Raw genomic sequence first — 16,015 nt, forward strand, 5'->3', positions numbered from 1 at the left:
GCTGAAGATGCCTGTGATGTGGGGACAGAGGAGGACCAGTGACTCTGGAAGGCTACCAGGCCCTCTCCTCCAGGTCTCTGACACCAAGCCAGGCTATGGCTGATGTATGAAGCTGCTAGGAATCTTGAGAGGACAGCTGCACTGGGACCCAGGAGCTGGCGAGTGGAGAACAAGGAGCTATGCGTCCCCACCCCACTCCTCAAATGAGAGACTGTCAAGAGTTAGCAAGCCCAGCTGTAGTGATCTTTTGCAAGCAGATACAGCTGGTCCTACAAAGATGTCAGTTATTCTGCTCGGAGGACAGTACTAACTGTAAATAGACAGTGGTTCTGAAGGTCTGGGTCTCCAGTCTAAGATGGGTGAGCTCTTAACTCGGCTGCTACTTACTGAAACTGAGCATTTGTGCCATCCCTGGGGCATGTGTGCTAAACTGATGCTTTATGTCCTAGGAAACTAGGGACAAGCACGCTTTCCCAAATAAACTGCTCTGCTTTTTTTTTTTTTAAAGAAATTTCTAAATAGACCCGTGAAATGTCTTGCTTTGTGTAGCCCTTTCGAGCGTGGCGTCGTTTCCTTTCTCCTCTATAACTGAGGGTCCTCATGGGGCAGCTGATCCTCTTGCACTTTTCTCCTGACAGGCTGGAGTTTAAGATGTTTTTGGCTCTTTGCAGGACTGTCTTCTTGGGAGGTCAGGCAGATGGGGTCTGTAATACATGAAGGATGGGTTGATGGGGCTGGTCACTTGCAGGTCAGTGCTGAAGCCTGGTCCCCACTTCGCTATCAGTGGCTGATGTGGAGGATCATAGAGGGAGGGGCACAGTTGCTAGTTCCTGATTGGAGGATGGCTCTTGGCCCCAGGGAACATCCCAGGGCCCCAGTGGTCCTCAGAGCTTGGTGGTAAGTTTCAAACTGGCCTATTGCTGACATTTGGGTGGTTTTTGAAAGTTTAGAGTCAGAAGACAAAGAAAGAAGTGTTGTCAATGCTGGGTTTCAAACAGGGTCTGTTTTGGTTCGCCTCTTTGCCTATACTGCATGTAATAAAAATGGACAAATGTTCTTTAAAATCATGAAGTGTTCTTTACAGAGCAGCTTGCTGTTCTCTGAACTACTGACACTTTAGCTACCAATGCTTGCTAACTAGATTTAAAGGTTTTTTTTCCCCCATATTAACATAGTATTCACATGGAAGCGTATACTTACAGAATATTTTTGTAACGGGCCATAATCTGATTTAAATAGAAAAATGTTGCAATTATCTCATTTTGCCTCACATTTACTGTTTTTCTCCCTTGTCTAATTGGGGTGATAAAGATTTTAGTTTAAGTATGAAAAATGAAAGAGAAAAAAGGGAGATGAAACTGTGCAGGAAAGAGCAAATAAATGTATTAAACAATGAAGAGAAAGACATTGAGACACTTACAGGAACATGTGCACATCTTCAGGCTAGAAATCCAAGACCTCATCAGATGTCAGTCCTATAGATAACCTGCAGTTAAAGTAAATAGTGTGCCTTTGTTTAACCAAATGATAATTTGGTATAATACTATGAGTGGTTTGGAGTGTGCAACTGCACAAGTGTGTGCAGATGTGTGTGTTTGCATGTGGAAAGCAGAGGTCAAAAAACAAACAAACAAACAAACAAAAAAACACCCACACTTTTGTTTTAACATGAGAGGGAACTTAGGCCCTTGGGCTTGCAGGACATTTTACCTATTGAGTGATCCCCTTAGCCCTCACGTGCTTCTAATTCTAAAAAAATATACTCCTTTTTATATTTGTACATTTTTGACAATCTCAGAGTTCCCCCAAAATGGTTTGGTGGCAATTTTAACTAGGATTTTTTTTTTAATGGCAAATAAACATTGTGGCCACCACCACTTCCATTTCTGTGCCCGTGGCATGCTTCCCCAGCAGACTGTGCTGATGTTTCCTGCTAGTTAGATGCCCTCCGAGAACCTTTTCAGAGCAGTGCTGTGAAAGCAACTTAACTTCAGCTGGGCCCTGAGCTCTTACACCTCCCTTGACAGTGGCTCAACCTTGTAGCTTACAGTGTAGCTCTCCTGACTCCCAGGGGGAGAATCCATCTCCCAGGGGGAGTTTGTTTGGAATTTGTGGTTCTTATGTATATGAAGGCTTAGGAGGCCTCGGAAGTGCACTGAATGCACCCTTCATTTGGCTAAAATTCTCAGTTTTAGGATGCATCAAAATCCCCTCAGTAAGCATTTGTTAAAACACAGATTGCCTGCCCCTCCCCACTCCTTACCCTCTGAGAGTTTTCCTTCAGTAGGATGGGGTGGGACCGATGGTGTCAAACAAAGTTACAGGTTGTCTGTGCTGCTTTGGGGACTGGACTTTGGACGCTCATTGCATCTGAGCTCTGAGAATATTTGGGACCAGTTCCACAATCCTCAACAGCTGATCATGGCACAGTCCTTCCATGTCTCTTCATGCGTCTGTGAGAGCCAGAGTTCAAGGTGGAATATAACATAATTCCTTTTCATTTGGTGTATTCCTACTAAAAAGCAACCTCACCACTTACTCATTCAGTAACAGCTTGGGTGGCTTCTCAGTCCATAGCATTCTGCTTGCTTCTGACAGGATCTTATGAAAGTCAAAATATGGCTCTTCCAAACGTTTATTCCTTTAGAAGAGTCTGCATGAAACAATAAATACATTGAGTAAAGCAAGACACTAGCATAGGAGGTCATCCAGATGGGCAAGGGCAGAGGATACTGTGCCAGGGACCACTTGCGATTTAATTTCAGAGGGCAGGACTAAGAGCTAAAACAGGCTATGTGCACCTTCCTCTAGCTAGGGTAGGAAGTCACTGCAGATAGAATGAGTGGAGGATATGAGAGCGGAGAGCACCACCTCACCTCTCAACGCTCCAGAGGCTGATTTAAAGCTGAATCTTTACTTTGGTTTGGGGTCTTAGTTCAAACAACTATAGCAAAATGCTGTAGACAGAACAATTAAAAATTAAATTTAAATGTCTATTTCTCCTAAGCCTAAAGGCTGGAGGTCTGAGATCAGACTGTAGCCATGGTCAAATTCTTGTGGAGGTCTGTTTCTGTGGGTTCAGAAGGCAATCGTCTCTTTTCATCCTGTCTCCTCTAATATGGTATTGGTCCCATCATGAGGATTCCTTGGCCATGTGCTTACCACCTCCCTGTAAGTATCTGCCAGGCAAGGATGAGGTTGCTTGTTTGCAGTCCTGGGCACTGAAACCAAGCAAGCTGCCCTACCACTGTCTCCAACCCTGTTTTGCTTCTATTTGGACACAGAGTCTCATTAAATTGCCCCAAATTGGAATCCTCCTGCCTCAGCCTCCATAGTAGCAGAAACTATAGGCTTGCACCATCATTCCTGGGCACATTAGAGTTTTGCCAGGTAAATGTAAGAGTGATACAGTCAATAGCATTAGGATGATTGAAAATCAACTGTATGGATGTTGCCGATCAGGCTGTAGGGTAGGGGTAAAGTGACAGCTTGTATTCTAGACACAGAGAAAAGTGGCTTATGGAGATGATGGTGGATCATACTGGTACATTAATAACAAAGACACTGCCTTTTCTGGTCCCCTACACTGCCAGACACTATGTAATTGGGGGGGGGGGCGCAGCGTTTCAGGAAGATGTACTCTAACCTCCACTTTGACTAAGATACTTAGCAGTTTTAAATGGTCTGTGAAGGTGGAGAAACTTCCCAACTCAAATGCAAACTGTCCCAAAGGTCAGCGCCAAGGCAGCTGGTCTGGACCATCTATTTTCCCTTCAACCCTCAGACTGCGTCAGAGAGGAAGGGATCCTCCAGCGATTCCAAGTGGAGGAACCCGTGAGCTTGGCATGTCCCAGGAGCAGCCAGGCAGGCAGGCAGGCAGGTCTGCATGAAACTAGGGCAGGTTTGGCCTCGGCCTGCCCGGGTCACCAAGCCACTCTAATTAGGTAGTCTGTGGTAGGTAGCAAGGAGGAGCTGTCGTGGGGAGCAAAGCTTCCCCGGCCATTGTATCAGCCTATAAATACTTCAAATACTTAAGTGCAACGTGCAACCTTTGAATGTCGCAGAGGAAGCTGTTGGGAAGCCCTTGGGCCCGCCCGCCCGGAAAGGAGAAATGGTTCGAGTGCCCTTCAGGCAGGGGACAAGGAGACCCGCCCTGTCAATTCCTCCCGGTGGAGGTGCAGGGAGGCTGGGGCGTGCCGCCGCCGGAACCTGCAAACCGTTGAGATGACCCAAACCATTTGAAAAAGAGAAACCTCTTCCCTCGACACATGCCGGGGGTTGGGGGGGGGGGGGAGAGGGGGAAGCGGGAATCTACAACCCAACCGCATTTTCAAAAAGCAGCTCAGGGGATGTTGGGGTGGCGGCCCGCCGGGAGGCGCGCGCCGGGGCTGTGCCGCAGAGCGGCCACTAGCTCGCTTTGTGCTGGCGGCCAAGCGCGGCCCCAGAGTTTCAGCGGCGGCCGGGGGAGTTGAGGCCACGCCCCCTTGCAGTGTGAGTCGTGACCGCGGATTGGTCCGCCACAAGCCAATGAGCACGCGGGAACGTCCCGGGCTGTCAGCGCGCGCCGCAGCCGGTCCTCCCCTGCGTCCAGCTCTGCAGCCCGCGCTACCTTCCCGGGAGCTCAGCTTAGCGCAGCGCAGCCAGCCCGGCTAGCTGCGCGTCCCAGTGCCCGCGGCCCGCCGCCACCGCCTTGCTGCGCTCCAGCGCACAGAGCACGGGCAGAGCCGCAGGCGCTCAGGTGCTTCGTGTTGGAGGGGCTTGTGAGCAGTGGTGATCGACTGTCACGCCCAGACAGACCTGTCTGCGGAGATCGCTGCGCGTCCGCTTAAGCGCGGGTGGCACTGCGGCGTGCTTGCATGGTGACAGTCGCCTCGCGGTTGAGACGTCTTGGGCTCCGTGCGCCCTCCGTCACCCCGTCCTCTGCTCTTTTGCTCCTCGGTTCACACCCACAACCTCCGGAGCGCGACGTGTGCGTCCCCTTAGCCTGAGTTTTTTCCTAAGAAGCCTTATCACTTCGGAGACGCAATGACAAGTTAATATGGGCATCCACGCCTCAGTTTCCCAGGAGAAGAATTGCCAGAGGCAGCCATCCCTGAGAGCCCGGAGCTTCTGAGCAGGCCGTCCGCTGCGACATCCGCGCAGGTGGGACCTGCTGAGGGCAGTGACTAGCCTGCCACCCTGCAGGCGCACTTGCAGGATTTCCCCACTTCCCCGACCCGGGGATTTTGTTTTTTGTTTTTTTCTCCACTGTTGGTGGGCGCCTCGTGGGCCGAGGCCCGGCGCCTGCTCGGCTGCCCGCGCTGCCTTTAGCGGTCGCCTCCGCCGCCGCTGCCAGGGACGTGCTGGGAAAGCCGAAGCCCCGGGAGAAGATGCCGGCCATCCTGGTAGCCTCCAAAATGAAGTCCGGACTGCCCAAACCTGTGCACAGCGCCGCACCCATCCTGCACGTGCCCCCGGCCAGGACTGGTCCTCAGCCCTGCTACCTTAAATTGGGAAGCAAGGTGGAAGTGAGCAAGCCGGCCTACACTAGCCAAATCCCCCTGAAATCGCAGGGGCTACAGGAACCGACGGGGGAGGGGTTCCCGTTGCGGAAGAGCGGCTCGCTGGAGAACGGGTTCGATACCCAGGTGAGCAATGCTGTGTGCGGGGGGGGGGGGGGGGGAGGGACACAGTTGGGGGCTGGGGGTGATGGATGATCCCTCCTGGGGGAATGGGGAGGGCTACCATAAAGTGGTTGGGAAGAGGATGCATACCCCTTACGCTGGCAGATTGGAAGGATATACTGGTCAGTGGGTGTGGCCAGGGTACTAAAGGTTCTCCTTCCTGAGGATCTCTGCGAAGCTAAGGGGTGCTGGTAGCCTACAGCTTTTTGAGGTTGGAGCAGGTGTTAGAGGCGTTTTCAAAACGCGCATGGAAATGTTAGGGCCTGCATGGTGCACGCTTGGCTCGAAGGAGACAGTATCTGTTGCCGTGGTGTGTGTCTCCATAAGTGCCGTGGATTGTAGCCCCGAGAAGGAATGGTCTAGTTCCCTCGTTGGGTTGGATGCTACCTGGCCCGACTATGACCCAGGATAAGGGGTACTAGGTGGTTGCCCTGATCCTGCCTTCCTCCTAGCTTGAAGACGGCCAGTTCCTACTCCCATCTTTAGGGAGAAGGGCCAGGTGCTGCCGACTGCTAGCTGCCGGAGGCTCCTGGTGACTAGGCTTGCTGTAGTCACAGGGGTGGCTTAACTGTCTCAGAATGGCTGCCGGAGCTAAGCCCCTCCTTCCTGGATAGTCTATGCCGCCAGTGCTGGTAGCTCTGGTGGGTGAGAAGGTGATGGTGTGGGTGAGAGAATGGCTGGAAGAGAAATGGTAATTTCTACCTTTCCCAGCAGAGCAGGCATCCCCCTACTGGGCTGGGTGGCGGGCCTTGGCCTTGCAGTCTCTTTTAAGGAAATCCTTATGGGGCCCGATCAGTTCCTCTTGGACTCCTGCCTTCCCTGCTGCCATCCCCCTCTTCTGGCAGGAGGGAGCAGGGGCATGCTGTATTTTCTTGGCTGCCAGTCAGCAGGGACTTTTAGGGACAGGCTGACCTGGCTGATGTGACTGTCCCAGGAGGAGAGGAGGGAAGCCAGAGAGAGAGAGAGAGGGAGGGAGAGAGAGAGAGAGAGAGAGAGAGAGAGAGAGAGAGAGAGAGAGAGAGAGAGAGAGAGACTGTGGTTGCTATGGGAGAAGTGGCAACAGACCAGGCGACCTTTGGGGCACCTACTTCTCTGTAGCTTTCTCTCATCAGAGATTACACTCGACACATTCCTAGCCTTTCTGATGGAGGAACTGGAGCTTAGAAGCTGTTCAGAGACAGACTGTTGGAACTGGGAGCCAGAGGGGGCCCTCCCCACACAAGCTCCCACACCCGGCCCATCAGCATGTCCCTCTTGATGCTGCACTTGCTAAACATTTTTGGAAGCTGACAGCTCTGACTGATGGTGTGTGGGAGGAAGGCAAGATTTCCTCCGGTGCTCCTGGGCCCCGGGCTCTGCTAGGCTGAGTGCTCTGTTCTTTTTTTCCTATAGCTACAGGACTTGTCCAGAGGGCTCTGAAATGAGGGTGAGCGTCAGGGCGCCTCCTTCATCTGTGGGAGTGGAGTGGGTGGTATTTTGGACCGGTGACTGAGAATGTGACACATGCCCTCGAGCCTGGTGAGGAGGACCCTAGGAATGAACGGGAAGGCAGAGGCTGGGCTCATTCACAGCCAGACTGCTGCCTGCTATTGCCCATTTGACCCTTCAGTTAACAAACATTTGGCAAAGGATTGCAGTGGGCAGGCTCGGGGAAGGTGAATCACCGCTCTCTCTATTAAAAAAAAAATTTACTCTTGGGCTTCTCCATGAGAGGCTAATGTGGCCCGATTCCCTGGAGGTGCTGGTTTCCTTCTGGGCCCACTGTCCTCAGCACCCCACATTCTACCTCTGTCGCTCTCCGTGGGTCCTCTGCATCACGAGGGTGGTTTGGATAGATGGCTCGGGAAACTGGCCACTTTCTCAGCTGACCTCTCTTTGCCAGCCCGTGGGTCTCCCCGGGGGCTCCTCTAGGTAACAGGCGCCATCAGCCCCACCCTGATACCAAAGGGGCTTTGTCAAAAAGGATTTCACCTTCTTTGAACAGGGTGTCCCCATGGGAACAGACAGGGCACATTCACCTTTCAGGAAAGTCCCCTCGATTATGGCTTGAGGATGGTGGCTGACTTGGCACTTGGTAATTTCCTGGTCCCAAACTTAATGTTTATCATTAGAACAGACTCAGGAAATGATGGACTTGGTGGCAAATGATATCTTGGAGCTGTTGCCCCCCCCCAACCCCCCGCCCTTTTTTTTTTTTTTTTTTTTTTGTGGCAGGAGACTGTTTGGGTTGTGTGGTGACTAATAGACAGGTGTTAAAGCACTGGCTATCAGTGAGCCCTTGTGTCTGACATATGCTAGCTGAGTGGCCTCATCCATTAACTACTCCCCTGGGCCTCAGTGCTTCCATCTGTAACAATGGACACAGGCATTGTGAGTATTAAGAAAAACTTAGTATTCTTTCTTTTTTTTCATCTTTTTTAAAATAATTAATTCAGATTACATCTCACTTGTATCTTCCTGTCCCCCTCCCTCTTTTGCCCAATCCTTCTCCCCTAAACCTCTGCTGGAAGGAGGGCTCCCCGCCACCACCATATGACCACAGCCTATCAGGTCTCATCTGGATAGCCTGCTTTCCCTTTCTCTGAATGCCACCAAGCCTCCCCACCAAGGGGAAGTGATCAGATTGGGGACACCAGATTCATGTCAGAGGCAGTCCCCACTCTCCCCACAACTGTGGGAATGAGCTGTCCATTGGCTAGATTTGATCCGGGGGCGGGGGACGGGGGAGCGGTGCCTAGGTTTACTGCATGCATTGTCCTTGGTTGGTACAGCAGTTTGTGCAGGCCACCCTGGGTCCAGACCTGCCGGCCTTGATGGTCTTCTTGTGGGGCTCTTGGACCCTCTGGGTCCTTCTATTCCCCCATTCTTCCATACCACTCTCACCTGGAGTCCAGCAGTGAGTCCCTTCGGCTCTCCTGATCCCCCGCTGAGGGAAGACTCTCAGAGGGTATCTATGTTGGGCTAATAGCCACTTATAAGTGAGTATATTCAATGCTTGCCTTTCTGGGTCTAGCTTTCCTCACTCAGGATGATCATTTCTAGTTCCATCCATTTGCCTGCAAATTTCAAGATTTCCTTGTTTTTAATAGCTGAGTAATACTCCATTGTGGAAATGTACTACAATTTCTTTATCCATTCTTCAGTTGAGGGACATCTAGGTTGTTTTCAGATTCTGGCTATTACGAATAAGGCTGCTATGAACATAGTTGAGCAAATGTCCTTGTTGTGTGGTGGAGCATCTTTCGTTTATATGCTCAGGAGTGGAATAGCTGGGTCTTGAAGCAACACTATTCCCAATTGTCTGAGAAAGTGCCATCTTACACCCATAAGAATGGCTAAGATCAAAAACTCAGGTGACAGCACATATTGGCGAAGATGTGGGAAAAGGGGAACACTCCTTCAATCCTGGTGGGAGTGCAAGCATGTACAACCACTTTGGAAACTTAGTTTTCTTTAAGTGAGAAAAGGCAGGGCGAAAAGGAAGGAGTCAATCTGTTCACAGGTGTTTGCAAGCCTCTGGCACAGCCCCAGGCTCTGTCGGAGGATTGGGGGGGAGGCTAACCTGTGGAATGCCCATGTGTTAGGCTCTTTCTGTAGCATCATTGATCTCCACAGAAACACTTAGAATAGATATGGTGCATTTGGCCATGCAGGCACCCTTACCTTGTACTTCCTGAATGCCAGGAATTAATTGCCTGGGGTATTCTGCATAAAGTAACTCCCTTTTATTCTTCTAACAATCTGATGAGGTAAGTGTACCCTGCCCCTCCCCACCCCATTTTACCCATGAGGAAATCAAGACTTAGTGGCCTTGCAAAGCAGCAAAATTAGTAGGATTAGAACCGCAACCCCTTAACTGTGATGCCGGACAGGGAGAGCCACAGCAGCTGCTAGTGAGTTCATCAGACCATAGATGTCACCACTGACCTGCGTGTTGTCCAGTGAGGCAGAGCAGCAAGGGTCCCAGCTCAGTCAGGTGCGGGGCGGGGGGGGGGGGGGGTGCGGTGTCACGCCCGCTCTCTATCACTGTCTCTCATGCTGTGTCAGGCAGATGAGACTCCGTGGTCTGGATCGTGGGCATGATCTATCCCAGTGAGAAGGCATGGCTTGAGTATCCAGCAGAGGGCAACGCTGGGAGAGCTAAAGAGGTACTGTTGGCTGAGGAGCCAAGATGTGGGGAGGAAGGCTAGTATCTCAAGGGCTGGAGAAGACCAGGGTTGGCTTACAGGGGAGGCAGGAGATGGGCTGGGTCCCAGGAGTGGACAGGAGTGCCTAGTGGGGGAGGAGCGAGGAGAATCAGAACAAAGGAGAGGAGGTTGAGCTGCCTTGCGTGCTGCAGGGCCCAAGTGGATGCCCCCTTGTGCATGCTCTAGGTTGGATGTTTTCCATTTTAGGTTGAGGTGAGAGGGAAGAGCAGAGGCTTTGGCAGGGGATGGATGCTCATGCTGGGCTTCTTTTGGAGGGTAACTGCAGGCAGGCTGGTGCTGAGAAACCGAGGAAATGGTGTCTCCTAAAGGACCTGGCTCATAACTTCTCCTTGGGAAGCAACAGCAATGACTGTTATTATCCTGGGCTTTAGTGTCTTTGACGTGGTAGTTGTAGGGCAAAACATTCCTGTTTTCTTTTTGTGATGTGGAGTCTTAGCCTCACTATGTAGACCAGGCTGGCCTTGAATTCTCAGAGATCCACCTGCCTCTGCCTGAGGAGTGCTGGGGTAAAAGGCGTGCGCCACCACACCCTGCTCCATTCCTGTTTCCTTACCCAGCAGTTCCACTTACTCAGTGAGGCTTCACTTACTTCCCCAGGCCATGTGCACGTGCGTGATTTCCGCCACCATCAAAAAGTTGCAAGCCAATAGCTGTTAGAGGCAGCCCCACTGGCAACCTTCCCCCCCTCCTCCTGGGGCCCCCTACAGGCCTACAGTTCATTCTTAACCTCCACTAGAACCTGCTGTGCCTCAGTCAGATCTTTCTGTCTCCCCCTGTATGCTCCTGGGCTACCTGCGCCTCCCCGAGAGGGACCACTTATAATATCTGTTCTGGTCTCTCTCGTAAACTATGACCACGTATGTATAAGTCAACATTTTAGACACACGCTCTGTGTTAGTGTGCAAGTCTGTGGCCAGCCTTCAGGTAGAGGAGCAGTCTTGGGCTCTCTATGGATGAGGTTAGCCTATTTTTAAAGAAGCAGTTACAGGGGGAAGAGATGATTCACGTACTACTTTGATGTCTCCTGGTTTTAGGGGCTAGTGTTCAGCCTGCAATGTATTTCTTTAAACAACAACAACAACAATTGGAAGTGATTGAAATCTGTGTGAGTACTTTAGACATTTAAAAAGAAAGCGTGGGTAAGGCCCCTGGGAAGAGCACAGCTCCAATCTTACAACCTGTTGCAGCTTTGCCCCACCGTGTTTTGATTAGAGTCCTTGCTCCGTCATCAGAGTTGATTACGGCTTTGATTAGTGTGTTTGGCTGCCATTGTGTTAGTCCCTTCCTCCTCTTTCTCAGTCCTTGGAGGGGAACTCATATTGTGCTTGTCTGCCAGCAGGCAAGAGTGTTTACAGTTCGCATAGCATTGCCTATCCCCTGGGCTAAGTCTCCAGAGACACTTTAAAGGTAGAATCGGGGGCTTATTTGGGCGATCGTTCAGTGTGTATACATCCCTGTATAAACACGCCTACATCTATATACATACACATACACGGCTCTGTACACATGGAAAAGCTTCAAGTACTGAGCACATGTAATCACACGCATACATCAAAGAGGAGGCTAGGGGAGTTACAGCCCAAATTTTAGCTTTGATAGTGGCTAGGTTTACGTCTTGCTTTTCACACCTTCTCCCTGACCAAGGTTTGAAACACTGTTCGTTTTTCTTTACTTACAAGATTGTGAGGGCTGAACCCTCACCGAGGAGCCTTTTACGCGGACCCCTGCCAATCTCCCAAAGCCAGTCTGCAAAGCCAAACCAGGCAGCAAGATTTTTGGCTGAAGGTCAGACATTCTCATTTCCTAATTCAGCCTTGAGTCTGGGAAAGGGTCATTTACAGATCATCTGCTTGCTGCCAGGTCACCTGCAGCACCCCTTATGCCTTTATCCTTTAATATGAGACACAAGACACTGGACAAATGTGAACTGGTTGGTGTGTTTTATTTGAGGAAGCTAAGGCCAAGACACATTGTCAGTTGGATAAAGCTCTGTGCAGTAACTGGATCTTCATTGGTAGGCAGATCTGGATTCGAATCCAGACTTTGGGCTAATTACTTGGTATTGATAAACCATGCTTTGGCTTTTTTTGTTTTTGTTTTTGTTTGTTTGTTTGTTTGTTTAATCTACGAAACAGAAATGGTGACTGGTCTGCACGGATTCAATGAGATATCACAGGTAGGATGCCACGTACAGGATCTGACCTGTATCGGGCAAGAAACATATGGTACTGTCTATTCTGACAACCCAGCATCAGGGCATGGCTCGTGTCTGCCTCACTGTGGGTTTGTGTTCCATCTACCTGCTTCCCAAATACATATGACCACAGGGACAGACAGGTAGCTCGCGCCATCGAAGGCCAGTGCACAGCCGAGCTTTGCTTCATTGACTCAGAACATGAGTAAGCTCAGAATAATGTCGCCTGAAGAAATTTCTTTTAAAGTTGTTCACTGAAACTTCCACATTTTAGTCATGAGCCCGCCATGCCTAAAACGCTTACCCAACCAAAGGTTCTGCTCCAAACTAAACTGGCAGAAGGCCTTTTGGAAGGCCTCCTTTGTATGCCCTTTTAGCTGCCACCATTGAGGTGGTGTGATGCAGCTGCCCACTCCAGTGGTCCAGCCCAGGTCAGAGCTCAGCACATCACAGGCCCAGTGCCTGGGCTTCCTGGTGGCTGCTTATAGTTCCAGGAGCAGAGGGGAAGCCTCTCTCATAGCTGCCACAACCATAGTGGGAGTTAAGCCTCGTGACCAGTTTGGTCAGTAGGGTGCCCCAAGGCCTGATGGCCAGCTGCCCAGTGGTATTTAACCAATATCCACAGGACCAGTTTTCAATGACTACTCTGTCTTATGGTCACACTGTTCAAGGGGATGGACAGTGTATTCATAGAACATCTCGGGCATAACGGGCCATGTGATTTAAGAGAAGAAAACTTGGTCAGGCTTTTGTATTTCCATGTATGCCCAGACAATGGCAAGTGACCCGGACGTTTTTCACAGGGGCCCTGAGTCACTCATATAAAACTTTAGAATGACTCATGACTTAGTGCCCCTTTCCCAAGGCAAACAAACCCTCTGTTGTGTTTTGCAGACAAAGACCCCACAGCTTCAGAGTGGCTTGTCCCTCCTTCTAAGTGAATTCTCAGTACTAACGGGTATAGACCATGTGTGGTATTAACAAATTTTGGTATTATTCTACCACATTCTGTTCCTGTACTACTAGTAGGAAAGAGAAAGTAAGGAATGATTCCTCCACTGTAGGATTCTCTTGGGGGTTGGGAAATCCACTCCTAATGACAGTGTAACAGAAATATGGATAATAGACCTGGGCTGAGGGGATGGCCCAATGGGTGAAGTGATGGCTATGAAAACATGAAGACTGAGTTTAATTCTCTGAACCCATACTTTAAAAAAAAAAAAAAGACAGGCACAGGGACTCTGGAGTCGGGCTTGGAAGTAGGCAAAGGAAGAACCATAGAGCTTGCTGAACAGTTAGTTGTAGTCAAATTAGCAAGCTCCAGGGTCAGCAAGAGACCCTATCTCAAAACCCAAGATGGAGAGCGATGGAGGAAGACACCGACATCGACCTGTGACCTCCACACAAATATTTCCACGTGCCCAAGCATACATGGACACCACCCACCCAGAATAAGAGGTTAACAGCAAGCATTGACCATAATGAGCACCACTCCTAGACTGCACTGACATACAGCCTAGACATGTGCATGCCTCAGCACATGGGTGGGGGTCAGAGGTCAGCTTTCGGGAGTTGATGCTCTCCATCTACCCTTGTGCACTCTGGGGCTGCAACTCGGGCTGTCAGGCTTATACAGCCAGGCCCTTCACCTGTGCAGCCATCTCCCAGACCCTGGAATTAAAGTTGCCTTTTGTTTTTGCTTTTTATTAAAGTCAAACCTCCCCATCGGGCCCCCTTGGCCAGGCTTTGACAAGGCAGTGAAGGAGACTGGCTGCCTTTGCTCTCTCACCTTCTTTTCCACTCTTTTGAGGTCTCTTTTGGCTGCCTAGTCCTCCTCAGTGTTAACCATTTACGTCCAGTCTTCCTCTCATCACCTCTAGGAAGCCTTTTGCTTCTGTGATCCTGGATGGTTTCTTTTCCATGGCACGTGGCTAGCTCTGTGGCCTTGCTTGCTCTGCGGCTGCTTGTGTAGATCTGAGGTACCGCCTGATCCTTGCTGGAACAGCATCTGAGCATCACAGGTGTTTAGCTAATTTTTGCAGAAGAAAAGAAGGGTGGGGTGGGCTAACAGAAAGAGGATCTAGAAGGTTCCTCTTCTATGAGCGATTGGGACAGTAGTGGAAACGGTCAGAGGTGGGGCCCATGGGGTGGTCTCCAAGTTGCTGAACGTAGGCCCTCAAAGGAGATAATGGGGCCTCAAGCCCTTCTTATTTTTCTCTTTTTCCCCCCCCCCCCTGGCTGTGAGGTGGGCACTCCCACTCCACTCCTTGCTGCCACCGGTCTAAAAGCAACGCACTATGGAATAAGACTAGGACCCAAAATAACCCTTTCCTCTTGATGAGGGATTGTGAGGGCTTGTTCCAGTAACAGGGGTGACTAGCACAAGCTGTGTTCGCAAAGCTGTGACAATAGGGTATGGATGGTGCCTGTGAGCTGAGAAGATCCCATGCTAGGCGACGAGGTGTAGAGTTGACAGCCTGCATGCTGGTGAGGCCCTTGTCAAAGCTCTGCCAGGGCGTGCAGAGTTAGAGGCCTGAGTGGGGGAGGGGCCTTTTCCTCACATAGCGACTCATGATGTACAACCACTGGGCTACTCTAGTGGATAAGACTCATTGGTGTGCAGTAACGGTGGCACAGCCACCCCACCTAGGAGGAAAGACCTGAGAAGAGTACGGATGTGTGTTGACTGTTCAGGAAAAGGGGAGGGTGGACAGTATCCATGGATAGGACTGAATCTTTCAGAAACCCACACCAAAGAGTTGTGAGCCTTTTCCAGACTGTGTTTTGCTCATTTTGAGAAACAAAACAAACAAACAAACAAAAACTTGAAGCAGGCTGCTCTTGGGGAAAGGAGATTTATGTAGTCTGTGGCTTTGGACGTTAAGACTCCAAGCAACAACATGTAGCTTTCCTCCCTCCGTGGCTGTGTCACTTGATGGCAGAGCATTTGAGAAACAAATATTGAGGGGCATATGCAAACAGGAAGCCAAGGCCTGGCTTTTCATATCATCTGTCTCTCAGAAGAACTGATTCCGGGAGACTAGTGCTCCCTTCTGAGGGTACAGCCCAGTGACCTAAGGCCCTCGCCTCTTACAAATCCCTCCACCTTCCAGTGCTACCACCTCGAGACCGAGTGTCTGACCCAGGAGCTTCTGCCCTAACCCGGATAACCTGTACCTAAGCTATACTGAGACTCTTCTCTTAATTCCACGCTGACTGTCAGAAGTGATGGTCCCGATCCTAATTAATCAAAAAGGAGAAACAGGTCAGTAAGGACCATTGCTGTGAAGGGTTTGGGCACTTCTGTAGATCTTTCAGGTGGAAGACACAGTGCTGGGACTAACCTTCAGCCTCATCTTAACTGCAAATCCATGCTGCTCACCGCTAGAGGAGGCCTGGGGCTCATACTGAGGGGTCCTCTTCCCCAGAGCCTGTTCCTTGCTTTTCTAGCCTTGGCTGTCCTCCATGTTCAGATTCATCACTTCTGGGGCCCATCAGGTGCTGCCAAGTCCAGCCTGTCACCAGAGGCTCTATGACTGTAGGATGAGAGGTCCTGTGTGGTCTCGCCCACCTCGTCTGCAATCTGGGTACCATCTTCTTCTCTCACTGCTGCGGCTGTTCTTCGGAGGGTTGCCCCCTGTGCTGCGGGCCAGTGGGGCCCATGTGCCTCACAGCTGGCAGGTCCTCCATCCCGTCCTCCACCTCTGGCTGCTGCTGGCTACTGCTCTGCACGCAGACCTCGTTTCATGCGGATTGGCTCTGATTATTTTCAGACCCGGCAGTGCAAGCTTATTTGCGTCAAAATGCGTAGGCTGCCAATGTCCCAGAGCACTCTGGCCTTCCGGTGTGTGGAGTTTGGTGGTTAGCTAACTGGAGGCCACGGAAGGCAAGCACAGAGGCAGAGACACGGTTTAGGTGGCAAACCGGACTGGAAAGAAGCAGGTGGAATT

General features: G+C 50.7%; 1 protein-coding gene across 8 annotated transcripts in view; it reads left to right on the top strand.

Moving 5' to 3' along the window:
- The first annotated feature begins 4,585 nt into the window (after positions 1–4,585).
- NAV2 (neuron navigator 2) overlaps positions 4,586–16,015 on the top strand; it is a 367,465-nt gene continuing 356,035 nt past the window's right edge. For all 8 annotated transcript variants that reach the window (XM_084772850.1, XM_084772858.1, XM_084772861.1 and 5 more), the window contains exon 1: positions 4,586–5,627. In XM_084772850.1, the coding sequence (XP_084628976.1) occupies positions 5,370–5,627 (258 nt within the window). In that variant the 5' untranslated portion in view covers positions 4,586–5,369. The remainder of the gene's footprint in view (positions 5,628–16,015) is intronic.

This window comes from Acomys minous (genome assembly GCF_964271855.1).
Source record: "Acomys minous genome assembly, chromosome: 2".
NCBI lineage: Eukaryota > Metazoa > Chordata > Mammalia > Rodentia > Muridae > Acomys > Acomys minous.